Here is a 27,484-nt window from a genome sequence, read left to right as displayed (position 1 = left end):
GGGACTTTTCCGTGCTCTGTTATGGAATCTAAGGCGTGTTGTTCTTCTGTCTATACCAGCATATCTGAGCGAGCAACATTAAAACTGACCAGCATCATACAAAATAGAGCTAGCAAAAGCTATTCAGTCTGTTAAATTCTAAACTGGGAATAAAAACTGAGAAGATGAGCTGAATGTCACAGGATAGGGAGGTAAGTGAACTGGATTTGCTTCTTAAGACTCTGCTTGGATGGTTCTTGCCTCCTGGGCTTATCTATAAGGAAGTTCCCTGTAGGACAATCAAGCAGACTGTTTATTTATGACTGCGAGTGTTCCCAGGATGCTCCAGTGAGGATTCAACATTGTCAAGTGTAAGTTCTGCACATATCCTACACTCAACAATCAGATTTGGCTATTCAATTAGACTCTCTAATATAGAAACACGGAAACAAAACAGTTTCTTAAAAGGACTGAAACTATGAAGTGTTGTAAAATATTTAAAAGGACAGATTCTGTTCCGACGGATATTTTGTTTATGTAGCACAAGGTGATTTTTTATCCAAAGCCACTTATGGTGCACTTACTTAAAGGACAGGCCCCCAAAAGCAACCTGTGGTCTTGCTCAAGGTCAAAACTGTGACAAGGGTACTTGCCTGTTGATGGACCATCCTCTAATCTGGGATTTGAATTTAAAACTTTTGGATTATCAGCCTTTATGGACCCTTTTCACAGCATGTGATAAAAAATAAATAAATAAAAAATCGGAAAAGAAATGGGAATCCACTTGAATTGTGATCTGAGTGTATTTCCTGCTGTTGTATATGAGGAGGGCAGTGTGTTGTTCTTCTGTAGCCCAACACCCAAGTCGCTTCAGGACTCAGGATGAGGCCAGACGTGGAGACTGATTCAGGGTCAGCTACACTGGAGATGGGAGACAAGGGTAGGACAAGCTAAGCCGCAACTTCAAAAGTTACCAATATAAAGTTGGATTTTGTGACTGAGTGCTGTTGTGGATGCTAATGATAATGACCACCAATACATGCTACTGTCATGTATTTAACAAACAAGCAGTTTTATATGTGTTTGTACATGCATTTTCAGGCCTGACACAGATCTTGGCATATGTCATTGCTGAGGTGAGGGGCTCTATCAATAAAGAAATAAACGGAGCTGAAATTTTGTATAGTTTGCTCAACGCTCCCTGGCTGCAGTCTCTGCTAAAGGTACATATATCCCTGCATGCACTTAAACACTTATTAAAAATCCATGAAAGTCATGGTTCATCCTCTTTCTCTGCAGGTGTATGAATGTCTACATCAGCACCTGAAGGGTTCTGCTAGGCCGTATCTTTCCTATTCATCTGGACTTTCTCTGCAGGTCAGCCCTTCTCTCAAGTGTTCTCAAACATTCTCATGTGTCTGGTATTCATTTGCATCTACATTTTGGGAGTCAAGTATAGGTCTGGGTCTAACATTGTGTCCTAGCCAGAAGTAACACGATAAAAGGTATCTCTTCCATGTTGAGTTTGCTGTGAACTCTCATTGGTTTAAAATCCAGATTGGTACATTAATGTACATAACTGTACATCAATTATGTTCTAATTGACTGTGACTGTTCTATGTTTTACAGCTGTTTTGCATTCAGTGTTGAAAGACATTTTGCTTGTCTCTGGAATCATATCGCATCATGTCTGTTTAGGACACAATATACAGTAAAGGGGCCTGGTCTTGACTCTAACCAATACATCTGCCACCATTACATTTGAACTCTTAATTGCCTTCTAGATTCTTTCTGACCTGCTGGCAATCCCTCACCCCTCAAATGAAGCTCGAGAACTTTATAACCTCCTCAATCAGCCCCATTTACAGGTGAGCATTCACATCATGAGATGGACTTCTCATCCCTCCAACTACAAATTATAGATATATGACTTTGTAATGTGTGGTGTCAGTTACACTCACTCCCCTAAACCTCACTCCCATCCGGGTCACAGCACCACTGTAACTCATCCTGCTTGACCCGTTCTGAGCGGGAATCGAACCGGGGTCTCCAGCATGGGAGGCGGGCGCACTATCAAGGAGGCTAAAGGCTGCAGCACTTAGTGTCAGTTGCTAGTGCGCCTCTTGAGGCCAGGGGAGTGAGGTTTACACATACCGCACATCTATCTTGTACCAGCTGGCTCCCGTTTCAAAGGCAAGACTTTATTATATGGTAGACACTGATAGACACAAGCAAGCCTACAGAAGAAAGTTATCTGTTACCATTCTTATTAATCTCAAAGGCAGTTGAGTTCTACCACTGGGGGGAACTTCCCCAAGTTAGCCAGTCAGACACTGAACACTTGGATAGACGATGTTATTATGTTTATATTATTGTTAATTAGTCATTATTAAAAAGTGGCACTTATTATTTATTTAATTTTATTTAATATTTTTGGTATTTATTGTTAATCATTGTGTATTTTTCAGGCTCTCCTCTCAGCACATGATACAGTAAGTCTGAGGGACTATGAGCCGGAATTGCCACCACTGCCTAACAACATCCCTGAAGATGAGGAAGCCATGAGGATCGTCTGCCTAGTCAAAAACAATCAGCCTCTGGTGAGCATGACCAGAAAAAGGAGTGGCAGGCAAATCTAAGGCTAGTTTTTACTGACCTGTGATTTATTGTTGCCTCTCTCAACGTGCATCACTGGAGCCTCTGTTTCAGATCAACATGGCAAAAAGTGAACAGAGATAGAGACTGCCAGTGGTTTAAAACCTAGTTACTATGGAGTGGTTTTAGCCGTTGTTTCTTCTAACATTCATTTTGCTCAATTTTCCAAGACCCTATGGAATCAGAATTGGAGTTTTGTGGCTTTTAACATTATCTGTCAGCTTTGAGGCCATCTATATGCTAGATAGTCTTCTAGGAAAATGGACCAAAATTATTGATGACTCACCATGCAATAGGGTTGCTAACTTTTCTCCAGGACACTTGAGCATTTTGAGAGCTTTTAATTTGTGACATTTGCCCATCAGATGAGGGTGGGGGGACTATCTTCAGCCAAAATACAGGGTGTTACAGCTAATTCAGAACAGTTGGCAACCTCATCATGTGCTCACTCATTTTGATAAATGCCCAATAAATGCTCTCTAGAATGAGAATGTACCTCCCACTAATACCACCTTCTTCTGATTAGCAATAGCGAGTAGCAAATCATGTTCATGACTGTGATGCAAGGTAAAGGCTATTGGATATTTACAAATAGGAACAAGCCCCTCGAAATATCCTGCCATAACTTAAAGTGATTTCATAGGGTCTTTAAGAAAAAAGCTATCTTGCCATCTTGTTGACAACTGTCAAGTGCTCTCATTGGTAACTGTAAGATGTGTTGTCAAGGATAGACCAGAGCTGGTAGAGGATTCCGTAGCCACTGGGACACTTTAAGGCAAGCAACCCACCATGGATACTTCTCAACAGGGGGACAGCCGGCTAGAGGATTCGACACCATGTTGGAAGCTCCCAGAATGGGCGGTTGCACATCGGCCAAGACTCCTGTTTCCCCAAAGTTTGTTTTGCCCACCACTGGCAAACGGTGTCAACACTTTTGGCAGTTGCCATCAGAGCAATGCATTATGGGAACAGACCGACAGTTGCTCCTCCTCTTGTGTCTGTAGCTCAATCGTGATTGGTAAGAACCAAATCTATGGATTTGGATATTTCCATTATTCCTTTTCAGCAAGATTTGTGACTGCTGAAAGCCTTATCTAAATATGAATCTTTGTCTTCCTCTCTTCATTTTCTCAAGACAATGTGATTGAGTATGTAGACTGCGAGGAGGAAAGTGATGTCGTTAATTTTGTGCAACATATGCTCCCCCAACTGTCTTCATGGACTTCCTCATCGTCTCCCTGCTATCATGTTTCAATTGACCCGACAGAACCTTTTAAAACACCCCTCATTCCCAAACTGCTCCCCCAAGCCCAATGCACTGTTATTGGTTAGGGAAGGCCACCACATGCTCCCATACACGGTTGGCAAAGGAGGACGGTTTGGATGAATTGCGGAGTACATTGAAGCAGGCAGCCAGCTACATGGAGCACAGTTCTGAAAACGTACAGCTGCTTGGAGAGAGGATGGCCGCTGCTACAGAACGCATGTCCCAAAGAGTACAGGAGAACTCTCAGGCTCTAACGCTGCTTACACATGTTGTGGAGAAGCTCCTGGAGATAGTCACCATGGGCAACATAATTTCGACACCTACAAAAGTTACCAAAGTTCACAGTGTTATCCTTGAAAGAGAGAGACTTGGTAATGCCCAAAGCAATGCAGTTGCAATAAATGCAGACTGCAAGGATGGCTAACACATCGATCAGTATCCCTGCCAGTCCAGCTATCACCACTTCCTCTCAATGTTTGTGTTGTCATTCCTGCTCCTCTTCCTCTTCATCTTCCTTATTTGCCATCACTCTACTAGGGCAGCAAATGGTATCAAACGGGAGATCTTTTGGTCATACCTCCAACACTGCTTCACTGAAAGGCGGAGTAAAAACAAAGCCACCTCCATCATCTCAATGGCAATTGAGCAATGGCTCCTGGACATCCAGCCCTTCCCAAAATCACAAAGTGAACAGCAGCACATTTGGGTGTCTTTCGAGCCAGAAGAAGAGGAAAAAGTGTCACTTTAATGTTTCCTCGGTTCTGAATATCCTTTCAGATTCTTGCAGTCTCAGGCATGCTGCTTTCAAAGATTTCATCTGTGTGTGTCCTTATTCATCTAATATGTCACCATCGGTTCTTTGAGCTTCTTCAATGTATTTGTATTTGTATTTGATTTATTGGACTAATTGTTTTACCCCTCCATCCTTATCTCATTGGTTCAGCATCTTCCTCCTCTTAATCCTCTTTCATGAGATTATTTCTCTTGTATATTATATACAGTATATATACTATATGTATACTGTACTGTAAATATATACTATTTATATATATATATATATATATATATATATATATATATATATATACAGAAGACAGAAGATTTCATGGCCCCAAGTGGAGTCAAATTTCGATTCCCATTGCCTCAGAATCGAAGAATCAATTCTTTTTTAATCAACTTCCAGCCCTAATCTTAGTTCAGCTGCCTGTCATTGAATAACGTCCTTTTGCCTTTCCTATCAGATGTAGTTATGATGTTTGTTTAAAGCACGTTTTGTACATGATACATACCTAATGGAGCCTTGGGGACATTTTGATTTATATTTGTTTTCTTCTGACCCTAAGGGGGCAACGATCAGGAGAGATGAGGTGACAGGTGAAATATATATCGCTCGGGTTATACACGGAGGACTGGCTGACCGCAGTGGTGAGGATGGTCCTATTTTACTATTCTTTCAAAACATCTCGCTGTTTGTTTCTGTGATATGCTACTAACATACTCCCTATGTCAGTAGTATTTGTCTCATGCATCTTGTCTATGTGCTTCCTATTGAAGGTCTCTTGCATGCTGGAGACAGGCTTGTAGAAGTGAATGGTAATCCTGTGTTTGGACTGGAACCAGAACAGATCATCCAGATTCTAGTTAGTATACACTCTCACTTACACATCTATATACTGACCTATTGTGCTTTGGATGCTGGTTCTTGGAATGTTAGTATCCCCACCAAACTACTTAACTACCTTATTTAGCAAGACTTCCTTGGTTATCTAGATTCACCAGAAAGACCATGCTGGTTGACCAGGTTCATCAACAAGTTCATCAATAAATATGTCTGGTTCACCAGCTAGACCAATGCTAAACCAGCACTAACCAATATAAACCAGCAAGACATTTATGAATGTATTCATAACTGTATAATACTTCTTGATATTTAAAATTTAGGAGGTCTAAAATATAAAGCTATCCGTTAGCATTACCATTCATACCAACTGGTATCTGCTTGGCTAGTGCAGGGTTCCACGGAAGTATGAAATCATGTGACTGATCGCTCATCAGAAGCAGCAGACAGGTGAAAAAATATAAGTCCATTTCATGCTTTTAAGAGCCCTTCAAAAACAAAGTTACTGGAAATGTACTACTATGTAATGAAAATACTGGAATTTATTTTGTTTTAGTTTTTTAATAAATAAATGTGTCTGAAAAAATTACTAAATTTGAATGGCTGTCAATGAAGAAGCATGAGTTGCATCCGCAATCACATGCTGTTAGAATATGTACTGCATTTGATGAAGGATGCAATTTTCAGCTGGTAATAAAGTGCAAGCTTTGCAATTGCACCCATACTTTCTGTTGGAAAAGTATCTCTATAAAGTTTTAAACGTTCATGTGTTGGTGAGAGACCCAGCGAGCCACTTGATTTTTAACAAACAGCCACATGTGGCTCGCAAGCCATATGTTCCCGACCCCTGGCTTAGACAAATGTCTCATGTGCTGAGAATGTGCTAACCTGCTAACCATAAAAATATAAATCATAAAAGTTTAAGAACCACTTCATGGTCAGAATGGCGACCTTTGAATCACGCTCGCGCCAGAGAATTATTGCACCTCGGCCTGTAATTGGCCAAAATGCTCCGTTCGACTTTTCCGAGACCCTCTACTCTTCCCTGTGAAACACGGAAGCCTGAACTCTGACCCACTTTCTGTAGATCTGAATTTCTCCGGTTTGAATTTTAGATATTGAATTTGGTGTTCTGAATTTCTTCTTCATCTTGAAAACTTGAAGCTGTATTTTTTTACACTGAATATTTACAGTGTAAGAATGCAGAACCAAAAATTTGCTGTTTGAAAATACATATTTATAAAACTGTGCCATAAAAAAAAAAAAAAAACAATTCAACTTTGTTAAATATGATATGTCCAGGATTGGAGTTTAAAAATTTCAAATTCAAACCTATTTAAATTACAATGTAATATTAAATTTGGACAAATCACACTTATAATTCAAATTCAAAATTCTATAATTCAAATTTACACAATTCGAATTCAAATTGTTTTGCCAGATGTCTGGCTCCATAGTTCTTTAGGTTTGCGGGTAAGCAGTATGAAAACCTTCAATTCATACTTTATCCGGGAACATCGTCACTGTTGCCATGGCCTGAATATATGAGATAATAACAACAACCATGAAAATAATCTGCTCTGGTCTCTCTCTCCCGCAGACCGACACATGACCACGCCCCCCATGCCACAGGCACTTACAGTTGAAAATATCTGTGGTTCTTTTTTTTTAAAATGCTTTATTTGAACATTCAGTTTACAGTGTGGTACAACAAAATTAATACACAACAATACGTATTAAGAATAACAGCAATATAAAGAATAGTTAAAGAAAATACTTTACCAACACCATAACTCAAAACAGAAACAAAACTAAAAATTAACTAAAATAATAAACGAGAAAGAAAAAAAAAAAAAAAAAGAGACAGAAAGAAAAAGACCCGTGGTTCTCCACTGACTAGTCTTTTGAACATGACGTCTCCTCAGCTCCCGTGGGATTATGGGATAGTAAAGTGTCCAGTCGATGCACACTTTAGAATCAAATTTACAGCGTACTGTTTTAGAAATACTGAGGATTTAGACATACTACTCCATTGGCTTCCTTTTTTTTTTTTTTTTGCCTTACTTTACAGTAGGAATATTCGGATTCAGTCATATACTTTTCCCAACATAGGGTGTATTTCCAGTATTTACCAGCAGGGGCTAGCGGAGACCTGCTACCCAGCTAATCCCTGACCCCTTGGTTAAAATAGAGTAAATAACTCCCTCTTTTCACAACAAAGAAAGAAAGGACCTACCAAACAAATTCTAATGTACTTTTATGGGACATTTATTAAGTCATTGCTATTAATTTCCTGCCACAGGCTCACTCACATGGAACCTTAATGTTCAAGGTTGTTCCTATCACTGACAGGCCAGTCAACAACCAAACTATGGTGAGTTATCTTGTGTTAAATGAATAGTTCACCCAAAAATGAAAATTCTCTCATTTTTCTCTCACCGTAATGCTATCCCAGATGTGTAAGACTTTCTTTCATCTGCTTAACGCAAATGAAGATTTTTAGAAGAATTTCTTAGCTTTTTTGGTCTATGCAATGCAAGTAAATGGGTGCCAAGATTTTGAAGCTCCAAAAATCACATAAATCAGCATTAAAATAATCCATATCTTCAGAAGCTATATGATAGGTGTGGGTGAGAAACAGATCACATTATTATTAATTGTTTATTTTACCATCTATACTTCAATGCAATGGTAATTTATTATTCAATTTACATTCAGTTCACATCTATTATCTGGCAACCTGGAGCACATTAAACGCTTGTGGAGGCGTGGCCGTAGTTTTTCCTGGTCTGCAACTGAGGGTGATCTAATGTTCATTTGAGGGTGCTTAGCATCCTCAAGCACCCTCGTAGAACCGGGCCTGAACAGATTAATATTTAAGTCCTTTATTACTATTAATTCTCCTCCCTGCTCAGTCAATCTTCACTTTAACTTTCACTTTTACATTCTTCTTGTGTTTTGGTGATTCACATATTCACATTCGTCATGCACATCGCCCCCTACTGGGCAGGGAGAAAACATTCTTGCCAATAAGGACTTAAATATTGATCTGTTTCTCACCCACACCTATCATATCACTTCTGAAGATATGGATTACTTTTATGCTGCCTTTATGTGCTTTTTGGAGCGTCAACATTTTGGCACCCATTCACTTGCATTGTATGGAGCTACGGAGCTGAAATGTTCTTCTGATAATCGGAATTTGATTAACATAAATTTGTTATGCAAAAGAAAGAAAACACATCTGGGATGGCATGAGGGTGAGTAAATGATGGCAGCATTTTCATTTTTGGGTGTATCTATCCCTTTAACATTGGAATATTCTATAGCAGTAGTTCTTGAAGTTCTTGCAACCTAATGCTTTTATCAGGAGTACTAGCTCTTATTTGTATTTATACATATATATTAATTTGTTGCCTTAGCTTTGGGCGTATCGACACACTGATCTGTTCAATATTTGCATAATAAAGAATGCCTTTTTAAAATAAAATATGAACACTGGACACCACTTGCAAAATAAACATTCACATAATGAGTCATTTTACAACAATTCAGCATAATACTGTTTGAAATGTTTACTGTGTAGTTTTACAAATTACTTTAAAAAAATAGTAGGCAGTATATCTCTGGATTGTTTACAACTGCACTGTACTTATTCATGACTTCTTTGATGGCTCTCTTGGCAAGCTGTATGTGCGTGCCATGGTGGACTATAACCCTCATGCGGACCCCTCCATCCCCTGCGCAGACGCTGGTATGGCCTTCAGGAAAGGAGATATCCTGGAGATTGTGGATCAGACCGACACTCTCTGGTGGCAGGCCATAAAACTGCCAAGCATCTCTGCCTGCGCTGGCCTCATTCCCTCCACCAGCTTGATTAAAAGGTCAGTTCTTAGTATATAGAGGTTACAGGTCAATAATTGACAATAATTACACATCTGCATGTGCTATGATATGAAGAGATTTGGCAGCTGAGTTGAATGTGATTTAAGATTATGCTGATAATAACTGCTGTCCCGAATTTTAGGCTTTATATGTATGACCCGAATGTGTTTGGGTGTGTTTGTAGGAAGCAGAAAGAGTTCTGGTGGTCTCAGCCTTATCAACCCCATACCTGTGAGTAAACACGCGGCTACTGTGCCAACATGATCACATGGGAAATTTTGGAAAATCTAGACTATGCGACGTATGTTCATGCTCAGAAAATCTCCCATTCCTTTTGATCCAGGGTTGGACTGGGAAGACAAATCGGCCCAGGATTTTACATGGCAAGTGGCCCAAAACTTTTTGGTTAGCCAAAAGCTGTCCTTTTCTGCATATCGCGTTGCAGTTTTGTGGTCCGTTCTACATAACGCGTCGGCTCATTTTAGCTTATCTCGGCACTTTCGGCACGTTTCGCGGCCGACCCACCTGCTCGGTTCTCCCGATGGCCACTGGGAAAATGCCCGGTATGCCAAATTACCAGTCCAGCCCTGTTTTGATCTAAGGATTGCAAGATGCTACTTTTGCAAAGAATTAAGTGAAAGAATGCTGTTTTGGTCTTTGTTCTGTTAGCTTTAGGTTCAGCGTATGGGTTAGGAGTAGATTATGAGTATATATGTAATTACTACTCAAATGTCTTTTACATCACATCCATTTAAATTAGGGATGCATGATATATCGGTGGATGTTATATATTATTAGCAGATAACCGGGAAAGTCTAAATATAATTATTGTGCTGATAGTGGAATTATTGACGATATTTTCGCTGATAATCTGTAACAGTTTATTACTTACTTCCAAAGGGTACACAAAGGGTACACAAACTGGGTAAACAAGGCAAAACATCAACTTCCAGACATCCACAAACAACGATCGAGCATGACGGGAACAAACAGGGTTTAAATACACAGACACAATAACGACTAAATGACATGCAGGTGAGAACAATGACACAGTGCTGGCAGTGATTAGGGCCAGGAATTATGGGAGTTGTAGTTTATGACGGTGACATGTGAAACGCGGGGAAGACAACTGGGGATCATGACATAACCCCCCCCCCCCTCTAAGGAGCGGATTCCAGACGCTCCTAAAAAAGAAAGAAAAAATACCCAAAAAACAAAAACAAAATCGTCCAAGGAGTGAGGGGGGGCAGGCAGACCAAGGAGAGCACAAGGGGCAAACAGACAGTCCAAGGGGGCACAAGGGGCAACCAGACAGTCCAAGGGGGCACAGAGGGCAAGCAGGCAGTCCACGGGGGCACAAGGGGCAGACAGGCAGTCCAAGAGGGCACAGAGGGCAAGCAGGCAGTCCACGGGGGCACAAGGGGCAGACAGGCAGTCCAAGAAGGCCACAAGACGGGGACTGGGTCAGGTGGCCTGGGAGGCAGCCACAGGATAGGGACATGTTCAGGAGGCCTGGGAGCTGGCCACAGGGCAAGGACAGGTTCAGGAGGCCTGGGAGTCGGCCATAGGACAGGTTCGGGAGGTCTGGGAGTCGGCCTCAGGGCCACAGCCATGGGGAACTCCGAGGGTGGAGCCGTGGTAGGCAGAGCCATGGAAGTTTCTGGTGGCGGAGCCATGGAGGGCAAAGCCGTGGAAGACTCAGGTGGCAGAGCCATGGGTAGCTCAGGAGGCGGAACCGTAGAAGGCTCTGGAGACGGAGCCGTGGGAGGCTCAGGAGGCAGAGCCGAAGACGGCTCAGGAGGCGGAGCTGAGGGAGGCTCTGAAGGCGACATCGCAGAAGGCTCTGGAGGCGGAGCTGAGGGAGGTTCTGGAGGCGGAGCCGTGGAAAGCTTTGGAGGCGGAGCCCTAGATGGCTCTGGAGGCGGAGCCCTGGAAGGCTCTGGGATTGAAGCCATGGAAGGCTCGAGGAGCAGAGATCTGGGAGGCTCGAGAGGCGGAGCCCTGGGAGGCTCGAGAGGCGGAGCCCTGGGTGGCTTGGGATGCGCTGGCTCTGGGACGGTCGCGGCTACAGGCGCTGGTTCTGGGACGGTCACGGCTACAGGCGCTGGCTCTGGGACGGTCGAGGCTACAGGCACGGGCTCACTGATGGTCGGGGCTACCGGCGCTGATTTGTTGACCGTGGTATGCGTGAGCTCTGGTTTGCTGAATATAGAAGGCAGAGCCATGGGAGGTTCTGGGGATGGAGCCGTGGAAGGCGGAGGCTGGAGAGGCTGACAACGCTGGGTCGCTGACCGTGGCAGGCGTGGGCTCTGGCTCGCTGACCGTGGCTGGCGTGGGCTCAGGCTCGCTGACCGTGGCTGGCGTGGGCTCAGGCTCGCTGACCGTGGCTGGCGTGGGCTCAGGCTCGCTGACCGTGGCTGGCGTGAACTGGGGAGCGGAAGCCTTTCCTCTCCTCCTCCTCCTCCTCCCCTGGCAGCGCTGGCTCGTTGGCCAAGGAATGCGTGGGGAGCCCAGAGGTGGGAGCCGGGATTGAGAGAGGTGGTTCCCTGGCAGCGAGTAGTCTCCGTTCTCCGGCAAATCCCACCATCGGTGTTTGGGTACACCGACCCGGTACGCTTCCTTCAGGGTCTTGTCATCCCAGCCGGTGTAACTGGCCACGCTGGCGAAGAAGTGGGTGAACTCCCGAACTGATAAGTCCGCCTGTGTTAGCTCCTTGAGGAACACCTCTAGATCCATTTTCGGTCAATCGTTCTGTTACGCAAGCAGGAGGAGGCAGACAAGGGGTGAGGATCTAAGTGCGGGTTTTTATTGAACAAAGTGAAAACAAACAAGACTGGAACAAAGGAAACGTCCACGATGGGAAACACAAAACCAAAAAACATCCAAAGTGTACACAAACTGGGTAAACAAGGCAAAACATCAACTTCCAGACATCCACAAACAACGATCGACCATGACTGGGGAACAAACAGGGTTTAAATACACAGACACAATAACGACTAAATGACATGCAGGTGAGAACAATGACACAGTGCTGGCAGTGATGAGGGCCGGGAATTATGGGAGTTGTCGTTTATGACAGTGACACGTGAAACGCGGGGCAGACAACCGGGGATCGTGACACTAATATTATGCTAATTAACAGCAACAACACCCCTAATTCAGCAAATATGAATACAAAATTAATATATGTGATTTTATACATATAAGTTCTGTGTGTGCAGAAATAAATGACTTAATGTACACATTTAATCACACGTTTACTGTAATTCCCAATGTTTTTTGTGATATTTGCAACGTAAACAATCATTTCTGACTTCTACATTATTAATTGTCCAAAATACAGAAGTAACAGGCATTTAGAAAAAAGTTTAGGACAAAATGTATTGATATTTCTCACTTCGTGCTAATAGTTTTGCATGAATACATCACTTCCGGCACTAGTCTCACAAGTTGAAATATTTGAACGCAGCCGCGGCTCAAATCGGAACTGAACATTTTGCATCTGGAGACAGTCGGAACCTACAGACATGCGACTTACATAGACATATGTCTATGTGCGACTTATGTGTGGGTTTTTTCCTTCTCTCAACAAGATTTTGACCCATTGTGACTTATAGTCAGGTGCGATTTTATCTCTGGAAAATACTGTAAATAAATACATAATTAATAATTGTATTTGCTGTGGCGTTGCAAGAATTAATTTGCAAGAACAAATCAACAAATAGGAAATTTTTTTCGTTTTTCATTATCCAATTAGCGCCCTTGTCACCTGTGACCTCATTATACAGCATACCCATGTTACTTGCATAGCCGAGTTTCAAACATAGACCTTTTCACACACTCTGGTTTTGGAACCCGGAAGTAAAAGTTTGCAGGGTAAACTTCAACAGCGGTGAATGGGAGACCACAGCAAATATTATTTTCACTTACCCATTTGCTCCAAGACCAAAAGAAAAATCAACTATTACGTTTGAATGACTTTCTAGAAGAGGAAAAAACAGAGAGTGGTGGGATGGGAGTAGATGCCAAATTCACTGTCACTCTCTCATCAGCTGTAATCAAAACCCTCTCACAGCTGTGGTAATTCGTTTTTAAAACTAATTTCAGGGTAATATAACAAAAAGCATAATGTTATAAATGTACACTCTATATTTATAAAAACAATTGCGAGATTTAATCTGCAAAATAAGGCGGAAACGCATCATCACAGTCTGTGAAAAGGTATATCATGAGTAAACACGCTAGTAATGCTTCCTTCACGTGCATCAGAATTATCAGAGTTTCCCATTTGTAAGTTGCACATGAATGATCCCTCAAGTCGTTTGCGACTGGGAAACACTGATATGTTTTTGATACCTGAGATTCTGAGATGGGAGGAGTCCTAAACGTTCAACATGGCGGAGGAGAGTACAGTTTCTGTAGTGAATGGCAGGGATTTCTAAATACAGCTAATTGTTAGTGCTTGTCGTTTTGGTCCTATTCATTTATGTATATCTTCAACCATTATATGCATGTTGTACATTTTTACACTGTGAAAATAGCTTGTATTTGACCAAAATTCTATTATCGTTAGCAAGCTAATGTAGTAATGTATTATGGTGTCAGAATCAGCTTTATTGCTTTAAGTATGCTTACACATACAAGGTATTTGTCTTGGTGACAGAAGCTTCCAGTGCACAAACAAAACAACAACAAAAAATTGAATAAAAAGTGAATAGAAAATAAAGTATATATAGAAACACACAATAGGACAATATATATACAGTATACATATGTACAATATACAAATCTGTTATATACAGATAGTGCAAGGGAATGTTATAGCAGAAGAGGTGTGGTATGTTGGATTAATGGCAGTTTTAACTGTTCATGAGTTGGATTGCCTGAGGGAAAAACTGTTCTTGTGACTGATGTTTCTTTTGCTCAGAGCTCTGAAGCGCCGGCTAGAAGGCAACAGTTCAAAAAGGTAGTGGGCTGGGTGAGTGGGGTCCAGAGTAATTTTCCAGCCTTTTTCCTCACTCTCGAAGTGTACAGTTCTTGAAGGGAAGGCAGGGGGCAACCAATAATCCCCTCAGCATTCTGAACTGTCTTTTGTAGTCTTCTCATGTCCAATTTTGTAGCTGAACCAAACCAGAGAGATACTGAAGTGCAAAGGACAGACTCAATGACTGCTGTGTAGAACTGTATCAGCAGTGCCTGTGGCAGGTTGAACTCCCTCAACTGCCGAACTGGGCCTTTTTCACAATGTCAATGTGGGTCTCCCACTTCAGGTCATGTGAGATGGTAGTGCCCAGGAACCTGAATGACTCCACTGCTTCCACAGTGCTGTTTAGAAGGGTGAGGGGGATCAATGTTGGGGTGTTCCTCCTAAAGTCCACAATCATCTCCACCGTTTTGAGCGTGTTCAGCTCCAGTTTGTTTTGACTGCACCAGTGAGCCAGCCGTTCAACCTCCCTTCCGTATACAGACTCATCATCATCTTGAAGTGAATTTCCCGTCTCACTAACTGCTTTCTGTCTGTCAGAAGGCTGGTTATCCACTGACAGATAGATGTGGGAAAAGAGAGTTGGTGTAATTTATTCTGATGAATAGCTGGGATGATGCTGTTGAAAGCCGAATGGAAGTCCACAAAAAGGATCCTTGATTATGTCCCATATGTTGCCGGATATGATGCAATCCCATGTTGACTGCATCATCCACAGATCTGTTTGCTCAATTATGAAATTGAAGGGGATCTAGAAAGGGTCCAGTGATGTCCTTCAGGTGGGCCAACACCAGTCTCTCAAAATTACTTCTTGACCACAAACGTCAGAGTGACGGGTCTGTAGTCATTAAGTCCTGTGATTTTTGGGTTTCTATGGGGCAGGAATGATGATTGAGCATTTGAAGCAGTTTGGGACTTCACCCTACTCCAGTGATCAATTGAAGATCAGTATGAAGATGGGGGCCAGCTGGTTGGCACAGGATTTTAGACAAGTGTGTGAAACACCTTCTGGGCCCTGTGCTTTCCTTGTCTTTTGTTTTCAGGAGACACGGCACACCTCTTCTTCACAGATCTTAAGTGCAGTTTGAGTTGCAGGATGTGTTGATGCTTGTGTGAAGTGAAGGTGAGAGCAGGTGTGGGGTGTGAGATTGAGCCTTTCAAATCTACAGTAGAACACATTCAGGTAGTCGGCCAGTTAATGGCCCACAACAGTGTTGGTAGCAGGAGTCATTTAGCTAGTTAATTGTTTCAGGCCACTCCACACTGATGCAGGGTCGTTAGATAAAAATTAGTTTTTCAGCTTATCAGAATATCTTCTTTTAGCCAATCTGACTTCCTCATTCAGTGTGTTCCTGGCCTGATTGTACAAGACTTTACCCCCACCTCTGTAAGTATCCTCTTTTGCCTGACAAAGCTGCCTGAGTTCTGCTGTAAACCACGGTTTGTCGTTGTTGTATGTTAAATAAGTAGTAGGAATGCACATATCCTCACAGAAACTGATATTTGATGTCACAGTATCTGTGAGCTTATTCAGATTGGTGTGTGCAGCCTCAAAAACACTCCAATCAGTGCAGTCAAAGCATGCTTGTAGTTCCAGCTCTGCTTCATTGGTCCATCTAAATAAAATAAAAGCTCCTCAAGAAAAATACATGAATGAACCTGGCATCATCCATGTTTCCTGTTCTTTCCGACAACAAAGCATGGGAACACGACGTACTCGTAATTACTTTTTCAGAAGTGGGAAGTAGGATAATTCAGATGCACATGAAGGCAGTATAAGACAGACAGAAAACATGGACAAGTTCTTCAAGTGGGAGAGTGGTGTGCTGTGGGATTTTTTTAATCATAAAAAGTGTGCCATGGCAGAAAAAAGGTTCATAGCTTTTAATTAATTAGGTAACAGTCCAGGCTAAAACATTAAAAATCAAAATTGAATATAAAAATCTATATTGGTGCATGGCTAATTAAAATGTTTAATTCGTTAAATGTTTAATCATGTCTTGTGCTTGCACGGTGATGCACAGGGGTGCGCAAACGCATAACTGTCGTTCCAGCTTTGGCTTCTGGGGCAGTTCATAAATTTGGAAAGCATAAACTCACTAAAACTTTGACCTCCAATCGCAGATTTTCCAGTGAGATCAGTCTTGCTGTGCTTGTGTCAGTGCTCTTATTTAGTATGTGTTTGATTCAATGTGTTTAACTGTTATGTATTGGTTTTATTTTGTTTCCATGCCAACCTGTAGTGAGCACAGTGGATGAAGGTAAGCATTTAAACTGGACTCTTAAAACACAGGGGCCTTGTCTTGAATTTGACTTACACCGATCTCTGATCTCTGTCTTTTCTTCTTGTCCCGCCTTTCTTCCTTTTAAAAGAGGACATGATTGCTATTGATGAAAAGTGTGTAGAAGCAGGTAAAAGTTTCCTTCCTTATCCCAATTGTTGTGCATGTGTGCTTGATTAAGTTATTCAACTCATTCAACTTCCTTTATTTTTGCACAGATGAGGAGATGTTTGAATCTGGTAGGTTAGTCCTGACCTATCAGGAGAAAAAAATATTTTCTTTAGGGTAAATGATAGAAAGAGCAAGATCATAATGTGAATGAGTTTATGGTGTTAAATATGATGTTCAAATGATGTTAAATGCATTAAATTGCTTGTTTCTCATCTTTATTCAAATCTGTTTCCTGCATGATGTTTCCATAAGAAGAGCTAAAGGATGGTGAGTGCATATTATTCATGGAAATATAAATCATACAGTAAAATAATTCATTTCTTAATGACATTTTAAACCTAGTTGGCTCATTTCTTCGGTGGAACACTAATAGATAATATATTTTTCAAGCTGCTGTTTTACGCACAATGAAAGTAAATGGGTGCTAATGCTGACAAGCCCCGAAAATGACTAAAAAGACCGTAAAAGTAAACTAGTTCAAATAGAAGTTAATTGCTAATTATTCTGTTTTTGAATAATTCTTCCAATAGACTAATTTGATGCACACTTTGTGACTTGTTACAGAGGAGAGTGAATTCATCACCAACACTGAGGGGATTTATCTGAGTGAGTGAATCTCAAATATGACAAATTTACAAGATAATTTTCCCTAAAGCAGATCAAATGAATCATGTTTGCAGCATCACAATCTCTGATAAGATGAACGCAATTTTTCTTATCTGATCACTGTTTGTAGACCCCAATGTTTCCCACATACTAATGACGTTGAATAAGGACCATAATCTTTCAAGTATCTAAGTGATAATTATAAGTTAATGGTTGGTTGTAAAATCATAGAAAATGTTCCACCCCATTAGATCATAAATTACTAGCACTGATTATTGATTTTGATTAATTATTGTATACAGTGTATACTAAATGCGTTATCTGTCTATTAAATCTGTGGCATTTTTAAACTGTTTTCCATCGTTTAATGTTTGGCATCGTCTCATGTGCATGTCAGCTGGTTTTCGGCACAGTCTACGTCTTTGTCGACGGCGGAGGGGTCAGGCTTTTGGAACATCCCAGTTCTGGTCCCTTCGTTGTCCCATGAGCTTTTACAGTTCCCTGGCTAACCCTTACGAGGAGGTGGTGCGATATCAGCACCATCCAGAACACGCACACCGCCTCATAGCACTGTCCGGTGAGTGAGTGTGTTTTTGTTTGCGTTTCCACAAGTGGAAGCAAAAATATCCAGCAAAAGCACATAACCAACTACAACTTCCTGTAGCTGCATCCATACTTGCACCAAAAGTTTTAAAGCTTTGCCGATGTTCTGCTGTCAGGACCGTCTGGGGTCGGGGTGAATGAATTACGCAGGAGGCTAATCGAGATCAATCCTAAGGTTTACCAAGGAGCTGTTCCCCGTGAGTTTCATTCTGTAAATCTGAAATTGTGTGATTAACACTGTGATTTTCCTACTAAAGCTTGAAAAAAGGCTTCTTTTAAGCATTTTACTCATTGAAGGGTCAAACTAACTGACATAACTATTAAGGCAGTGGTTCCCATCCCTGTTCATGGAGGCACCCCAACACTACACATTTTGGATATCTCTCTAATCAAACACATCTGATACAACTCATTAACTCATTAGTAGAGACTATACGACCTGAATTTGGTGTGTCAGGTACATGTTCGGTTCAGTGTTCAAAGTACTGACGCAGTTGTTTGCACCACGGCTCCATGTGTTGTCATCTTGATGCACCATATCCAAGGTTCATCTACTAATGGCAGTTCAACGTGAAGAGTGTGAAGAGATATTGGTGATAATGTTCATTATCAAGTGGGGGGAAATGTGGTATATGCTATTTTTCTATGTAGAACTGTGTAAAACATAATGTGCTTAGGCAGTATTTTTCCACTGCTGTACTTCTCCACCTGTTTGATAGAGAGGTGGGTTTGGTATGTGCGGGATGCCTGCTTGAGAAACACAGTGCCAGACACCAGTAGACACTAGATAACCAGAAGCAAACTGCCAAGGCCTGAAGGCTTTTGGCTGAAGACACACACACACACAACATAGATAAGACACAAATGCACACACACATAGAAAAGCACAATAAAGACTATTATTTTTCTTCACCCTTGGCTCTCCTGGTGTCATCTTTACTTTTAACTTAGGTTATAATAGTTTAGTGACCTAGAGAAAGAGCAGTATGTTAAATATTTCTTTATTTTATGTTATACCTTTTCTTTGTTTTACATTTTTCAAAATCCTAAAAGTGTTTAAGTCCAGGTTTAAATGGGATTTTAAATCCCAGATGTGGTGGTTCACTCTGTAACTTAACCATGTGTACAAATATGCTTTGTTGAAACTCTCAGGCTATTATTTTCTCTCAGATACCACACGACCACCCAAATGCCACGAGGAATCTGGCAGAGAATATCACTTCCTCAGCAGAGAACAGTTTGACAACATGGTCTCCAATCACAGGTAGGCCTACCTGAAATGTACTAGGCTGTACAACAGGGGTGCACACACTTTTTTACGTGATGATCTACTTTTAAATGACCAACTCAATACGATCTACCAACTAAAAAAACAGTTTTGTTTAAAAAAAAAAAAAAAAAGGCTTGTTGGGACTACTGCATTTATGCCTACATGGAATTCATCTTCTAATTAATTAAAAAAATATATAATAATGTTCATTGTTGATATCATTCAATTTTAACTCTAAACCCAAAACACCTACTGCACAATATAAAAAAATAGCCAGGGCATTCACCTTATTCTGATGACTTGCACGGAATTGAATCAGACAGTTTTGTATAGTCCGGGCATTAGCTGCTGGTAGCTAGCCTCAAAAACTGCTAGCATCGCAATTTCGCGCTCTGTTCTCAGAAGCCCTTGGAAGGCGTGAACCTAGTTGTCATGGCAACTGAATAAACAAAAATCTCGCCAAATCTCGGTCAAAATGTACTCGTCAAGTGCAAGTCAGATAGAAACTAAAATATGGAAAAACATTAATATTTATTTGTATTAAAATTTAACGAAATACATTTACATTTTGTGCGATCTACCAGCATTGCGTTTGCAATCGACTGGTATATCGCGATCGACGTATTGGGCACCCCTGCTGTACAATATTGTTATGATGTACTGCATGTTTTATTTTTTGGTTTTTATCAAAACCTGTTTTCTTCTTAATCCATTGTAGCTCAGTGGCATGTATTCTGTGTCTTCCTCAGGTTTATTGAGTTTGGGGAGTTAAGAGGTCATCTCTATGGCACTAGTGTGGATGCAGTTAAAGATGTTTTGGCCAGTGGAAAGATCTGTGTGATTGACATTGAGCCACATGTGAGTTTATTGTGAGAATGTCTTTATCTAGTATTATTAGTGGCATTTGCTAAGGCACTATCCATCTAATCTTAAAGGGATAGTTCACCCAAAAATGAAAATGATCTTATCTTTTACTCACCTTGAGGCAATCCCAGATGGGTATGACTTTCTTTCTTCCGCAGAACAAAAATAAAGACTTTTGAAGAATATCTCAGCTCTGTACGTCCATACAGTGCAAGTGAATGATGACCAGAACTTAGAAGCTCCAAAAAGCACATAAAGGCAGCATTACTGCTTTTTGGAGCACCAAAGTTCTGGCCAACATTTACTTGAGAGGGATCAAGCTTACAATTTTCACCTTGAAGATGATAAAGCAGATGAAAACTGCCATAGACTTGCATTGAAGGAGCCAAGCCGTATCAGAGACTCTTTTGACTCTGGCCAACCACATAGCAATGCACAAAAACCCACTCAGAACCATCATTTAAGCAATACTTGCATAACCTAACCCTAACTGATTGACCACACCTGACTTCCTCTGATTATTTGGTCTTCTTGCTGTGTCTTTTATCTCCAGGCATTAGAGTCAGTGAGGACCCCAGAGCTGAGGGCATATGCCATCTTTATTAAGCCGCCTCCTACTGAGCAGATGAAGCAGACGCGAATTAACTCTCAAATCATCACAAATTACTACCTCACCCGGGCCTTTAAGGTGGGCCTGCATCTTTTTGTATATCCACTCTGTCTATTTTATTCACCCTCCATTTCTGTTATAATTTAAAGGTGCTATAATTGATGTCAGTCACTCTTGAATTTCTGTATGTTACTTTTGTACTGTTGTGAAATATTTATGTCTGAAAGTTTTCTCAACCCCATACTTCTCATATTTTTCACTTTTTCTCTCTTTCTTAGGATGAAGATTTTCAGGAAATAGAGGATGCAGGATGTAAGATGGAACAGCATTACTGTCAGTTCTTTGATCATGTGATAGTAAATGATGGCCTACAGGCTGCATGTGTGCAGCTGCTGACTGCAGTGAGGAGAGCTCAGGACGAGCCCCAGTGGGTACCAGCTGCATGGATCAGACCAACTGACCAGTCTTAATAGATAATATGCAAATGCAAATAAACAATGACTATGCAAATACACTGTATTTTTTAATTTGATATAGTGAGAATACTGTATGTTTGTCTGTAAAAAGGTTTGTCTAAATACAAAATATTTCCTGTTCACATTTTTGCAACATTCACAACCTTTCTTTTCAATATTTTGTTCACTCTTGGAAAAATAATAAACATAAACCTTTATTAATCTACCCAAAGATATTTCAATTGAGTACTCTTTTGAGTACTTATCCACTTCAAACTGTTGTTTTAAAGATTGTCAGGTACAATATTACAAGTTAAAGTGTAAAAAAAATTAAAATGTTCCCATTACTCACCCTCATGCCATCCCAGATGTATATGACTTTCTTCAGCTGAACACAAACGAAGATTTTTAGAAGAATATATCAGCTCTGTTGGTCTATTCAATGCAAGTGAATTGTGGCCAGAACTTTGAAGCTACAAAAAAGCACATAAATGCAGCATAAAAGTAATTAATATGACTCTAGTTGTTTAGAAGTGATGTGATAGGTGTGGGTGAGAAACAGATCAACATTTAAGTCCTTCTTTGCTAATAATTCTCCTCCAGCCCAGTAGGTGGTAATTTGCACGAAGCATGCTGTGGAGGCGAGGCCGTGGTCGATCATTTGTCTGGGGAGAGAGGAAGCGATAGGTGTTTTCACCTGAGATGAATTGCTGGTCATTGATGTTTTTATTTTCATAGTGAGAGAAGGAGGAAATAAAAGGTGACCAATCCATAGAGTGGAGATAGAGAAACAGACACAGCAAAGCTGTGCACGCGCGTATGAGACTGGGAGAGAAACCAAAGCTATTTTGTGTGTTGCCATTGATATAGTGACTTTCCTTTGAAGCTTCACCATTACGCCTGGTGCTAACATGTTATTGATCATAAGAATAAAGAGTGACATACCTGAGTTGGAATCGCCGTCTCCCACGTCCTTATTCATTGAACCTTGTGACACATGCAAATCGCCAAAAACAAAAGAAGAATGTTAAAGTGAAAGTGGAGATTGACCGTGAAAAAAAGAACTTTTCTAACTCTGCTGCTCCATGTTTTATGGAAACCAGGCTGAACAAAGCCATCCCGGAGAGTGTTTCATCTGCTAGGCTTCCAGTTGTTTAGAGTGGATCGCGTTGTGGAATCATCGGGGGAAACAAGAGGTGGCGGGACATGTTTTTACATCAATGAAAGTTGGTGTACAGATGTAACAGCGTTGAAGAAGATGTGCTGTCCTAATTTAGAAGCGCTCTTCATCAACTGTAAGCCTTTCTACTCGCCGTGGAAGTTTTCCTCGTTCATTCTGGTGTGTGTATATCCCTCCAAAAGCATGCATGAATGCAGCACTTTAACAGCTGGCTGATCACATCACAGACATGGAGCAACAACACCCAGACTCACTTATTATTATTCTTGGGGATTTTAACAAAGAAAACCTCACACATGAACTGCCCAAATACAAACAACACATCACATGCCCCACCAAAGACAGAACTATACTGGACTACTGCTATGCTTATCGCTCTTTCCCACATGCAACTTTAGGACTTCCTGATCACTGTCTGGTTCATCTTCTCCCGACCTACAAGCAGAAACTAAAATCAGCTAAGCCTGTAGTTAGGACTGTAAATAGATGGACCAAGGAAGCAGAGCTGGAACTACAATCCTGTTTTGACTGCACTGATTGGAGTGTTTCTGAAGCTACAGCCACTGACCTGGACAAGCTCACAGATACTGTGACATCATATATCAGTTTCTTTGAGGATATGTGCATCCCTACAAGACTTTTTTATCATTCAATAATTTGATAATGGTTTTCAGCTAAACTCAGACAGCTTCGTCATTCCAAAGATGATGCTTACAGAAATGGGATAAAATCTTGAACAACCAGGCCAGAAACACACTGACTAAGGAAATCAGAGTGGCTAAATGAAGCTACTCTGAAAAGCTGAAAAAACTTTTTCCAGCCAACCATCCTGCATATGTGTGGAAAGACCTGAAAAGTATCACCAAGTACAAGACACCACCCCCTCGCTCTGTAGAGAGTCAACTAATAGCTGATGAAGTGAATGTGTTTTACTGCAGGTTGAAAAGCCCAATCTTACATCCCTCCCCTGCTCTGATCTTCACTTCACACACACACACACCAACACCTCCTGGATCCTCTCTCCTCCCCCTACCTGTTACTCAGCCTGCACTTATGATCTGTGAGGAGGATGTGTGCCAGGTCTTCAAGAAATAGAAGACTAGGAAAGCTTCAGACCTAGACAGTGTTTCATCTGCCTGTCTGAAAGCTGTGCTGACCAACTGGCCCCCATCTTCACACAGATCTTCAATAGATCACTGGAGCAGTGTGAAGTTCCCTGCTGCTACAAACGCTCCACCATCAAAATCACAGAACTTAATGACTACAGACCTGTCGCTCTCATGTCTGTGGTCATGAAGTCATTTGAGAGATTGGTTTTGGCCTACCTGAAATACATCACTGGACCCCTGCTGGACCCCCTTCAGTTTGCTTAATGAGCAAACAGGTCTGTGGATGATGTTGTCAACATGGGACTGCATTATATCCTGCAACACCTTGACAGACCTGGGACTTATGCAAGGATCTTATTTGTGGACTTCAGTTCAGCATTCAATACCGTCTCTCAACCAAACTGACCCAGCTCTCCATACCCACCCCAATCTGTCGATCATCAGCTTTCTGACAGACAGGCAGCAGCTAGTGAGACTGGGGAAACTCACATCACATCCTCACTGTTAGCACTGGTGCTCCTCAGGGATGTGTTGTCTCTCCACTGCTCTTCTCCCTGTACATGAATAAATGCACTGCAAATGACCCCCCTGTCAAGCTCCTGAATTTACAGATGACACCACGGTTGTCGGCCTCATGTTCCAAATCCTGCGCGCGTCTAGTATAGATAGTACGTCACGGAAATGAGACACGCCCACTCGTCTCCAACGTCAACAATAGAAACGTGTAAAACAAAATCTCGGACCAACAAAATGCGAAGTCAAAGATAACCACAAATGAATCCAATAGCGTTTACTATACAACTGAAAACAATGGATACCGACGCAGAGGTATGTTGCTCGCTCTCTTGTCTTTTGTTCAGATCTGTTGTTTTTGGATATGATATTATATATAGGCCCCCAATTCCTAAAGAACAGAGGGTAAGCTCACAATGTTTTACTGTATGTTTTTATGCTCCTTAACAGTGTCGGTTCTGGCTTACATGGTGTCCTAGGCGAGATCTAAAGTGGCGCTCCCCTTAACTTTCCAACCCCCCCAAATTAATATCGTATCATCGTTTAATCACCCTTATGACATCCCAGATGTGTATGTCATTCTTTGTTCTGTACACAAATGAAAACATTTTTAGAAGAATACCTTAGCTTTTTAGGTCCATACAATGCAAGTAAATGTTGGTTAGAACTTTGAAACTTCAAAAAGCACATAAATGCAGCATAAAAGTAGTCCTTAAGACTCCAGTGGTTAAAGCCATGTCTTCAGAAGCGACATAAGGTGTGGGTGAGAAGGCATGAGGGTGAGTAAATTATGAGAGAATTTACATTTTTGGGTATAACTAGACAATAAATATAGAAATGTATATATTTGCATATAGTTTATAAAGTTATAAATATGGATATTTTTCTTACAAAATCACATTGCTTCACTTCAGAAGGCCTTTATTAACCCCTGGAGCCATATGTATTACTTTTTTGAGGGATGGATGTGCTTTTTGGGGATTCAAAACCAAAAAAGTTACCATTCACTCTCATTATAAAGCTTGGAAGAGCCAGGATATTTTTCAATATAACTCCGATTGTGTTTGGCTGAAAGAAGAAAGTCAAATACAACTAGGATGGCTTGAGGGTGAGTAAATTATGGGATCATTTTCATTTTTGGGTGAACTAACCCTTTAAGACATGTCAGTCTATTGTATACTGAGGCAACTCAAAAACAAACACAAAGACAATGTTCAGCTTCATTTAATGAACCAAACAGCTTTCAACTGTGTTTGATATCATGGCAAGTGATTTTCTAGTACCAAATGATCAATTTAGCATGATTACTCAAGGATAAGGTGTTGGAATTATGTCTGCTGTCTCGATTTGATAAAAAATAACTTTTTCAGATAGTGATGGTGCAGTTTTTTACATCAGTAATGTCCTGACTATACTTTGTGATCAGTTGAATGCCACTTTGGTGAATTAAATGTACCAATTTCCTTCCGAAACAGCAAAATCTGCACATTATTCCAAAGTTTGGCCGCCAGTGCATGTATATATATATATATATATATATATATATATATATATATATATATTTATATTTGCCTAATTATATTAACATGTACATTAAATAAAGAAAATGGCAGAATACTTACAGATTGCTGCTTGTGCTATTACACATAATTCCTAATTTGAATTATAACCTCCCCTCCTAGATTTCATTGATGCAAAAATCATCAATGATGTTGTCAAATCTGCCCAGCAATCAAATGGTTGATACTTATTTTCTCAAGACCACGATTCGATCCTGTGCCACGGTGATTATGTCCTATACTGTTGATTATGGTCATCTTATGTTTGTTCAGAATGCATTATGAACATCTATAATCCTAACATTTAGAGCATTTTAGGCTGAGTAGCCTGTCAGGAACAACTCCTTACCCCATCGTGATCTTGCGAGCTCTGTGCGGGGACAGGTCACGTGGTGGTATGATTTGGGGTGCCTCTCTCCCATCGCAAGCGAGGGGGCACGATTTGGGGCACCTTTCTCACGTCTTGATCTTACGAGCTCTGTGCAGGGGCGATTGATCAGATACCTTGTAGTGCTTTCCAGAGAGCGTTGCCGCCCGGGGCGCCTGCCTGTATCGCCAATGCCAGGATCTGCTACTGCTCCTTAATGCCCTGATTAGAACTTAAACCTGCCATAGCATTTACTTTACCAAAAAAGTAAATAAACAGATACATTTAAGCTAATTTTAAAGGAATAGTTCACCCAAAACTGTAAATTCACCCTCAGGCCATCCTAGATATGTATGATTTTCTTTCTTCAACAGAATACAAACCAAGATATTTCAGCTCTGTAGCAGGGGGGCTGGGCAGGGTACCATGATCAGTCTGGGGTGGCACCGAAATTTCGTCCGACTGGGGGTGGGAGGATTGTTATATTATCCAACCGGTGAAGTTGTGGGGCTGTGAGTGGGTGGGCACATGGAAGGGCCAGGCTTCTGTACGGGGGGCCACTTCCTCCCCCCAGGCCCCCCTCTCTAGAAACACCCCTGCTCTGTAGGTCCATTCAATGCCAGTGAATGGTAACCAAAACACTGAAGCTCCAAAAAGCACATAAAGGCAGCATAAACGTAATCCATATTACTTCAGTGGTTTAATCAATGCCTTCTGAAGCAATCCAATTGGTTTTGGTTGAGAACAGACCAAAATGTGACACTGTGAGTAAATGAGAGAATTTTCATTTTTGGGTGAACTTTTCCTTTAAGCTTTTTAAGAGATCCCCTGCTTTAAAGTTAGCTTTACTTAGAGTTTCCGCAGTCATGGAAAACTTGGAAATATTAGGAAATTGTGATTTCCATGCATGGAAAACTCATGGCAATGATTAAATAAAGAATTAGTTTTTTAGTTATGGTCAGCTCTAAAATATTTCTATTCAATTATTTTTAAAAATCATTATCCGGTAATCACAAACAACAGGCAAAGTCGTGGAAATGATTGGTCAAGAAGCAGAGCAGCCCTGGGATCCTCTGTATATAAGGGTGTGTGTCAGAAGATTGAATAACACTATTTTATCCTGGCTCCTCCCTCATAATCCTGTTGCTTGGCAGATGCCCGTCTCAGATTTAGACTCACATTAATCCTTGGTGTAAGTGCACCGAGGTGTTTTTGTGTATTCGCAAATGTACACATTTCTGACAGCTCTCTTGTATTCCCCTTGTACACTTGAGTGAAATGGCAAAAAAGACGATGGTAAGCTTAATTAGACACACACGTAGACCGCTCAACAGGTCCAGTGTTGGGTGGTTCCCTTTGCAGTGATGAATTTTTTGGCCTCTAGAAGTTTGTAAACATTAAGGGTGTGATGTTTTAAGACAGCTGTTTTTTCTAATATGATACACATTTTTTACATTTCAGCGGGGGCCACGCACACTACCATCAATGTCAAGGTAAGAAATCC

At 41.1% G+C, this 27,484-nt stretch overlaps 1 protein-coding gene across 1 annotated transcript; it reads left to right on the top strand.

Moving 5' to 3' along the window:
- Positions 1-17: 17 nt before the first annotated feature.
- On the top strand, positions 18-21,447 carry LOC127654163 (MAGUK p55 subfamily member 4-like). The gene is given in 22 exon segments (XM_052141211.1): positions 18-191; positions 832-919; positions 1,081-1,202; positions 1,279-1,356; positions 1,764-1,847; positions 2,448-2,579; positions 5,245-5,326; positions 5,456-5,541; positions 7,822-7,893; positions 9,207-9,403; positions 9,589-9,647; positions 16,635-16,652; positions 16,765-16,803; positions 16,892-16,912; positions 17,097-17,111; positions 17,409-17,450; positions 17,848-18,027; positions 18,170-18,250; positions 19,224-19,317; positions 20,073-20,181; positions 20,741-20,875; positions 21,076-21,447. Coding segments are annotated over 22 exon segments (1,944 nt in total). The 5' UTR covers positions 18-173; the 3' UTR covers positions 21,268-21,447.
- The last annotated feature ends 6,037 nt before the right edge of the window (positions 21,448-27,484 follow it).

This window comes from Xyrauchen texanus, chromosome 13, assembly GCF_025860055.1.
Source record: "Xyrauchen texanus isolate HMW12.3.18 chromosome 13, RBS_HiC_50CHRs, whole genome shotgun sequence".
Lineage (NCBI taxonomy): Eukaryota > Metazoa > Chordata > Actinopteri > Cypriniformes > Catostomidae > Xyrauchen > Xyrauchen texanus.
The sequence above is the reverse complement of the archived record's forward strand: the minus strand, read 5'-3'. Positions and strand labels throughout refer to the sequence as shown.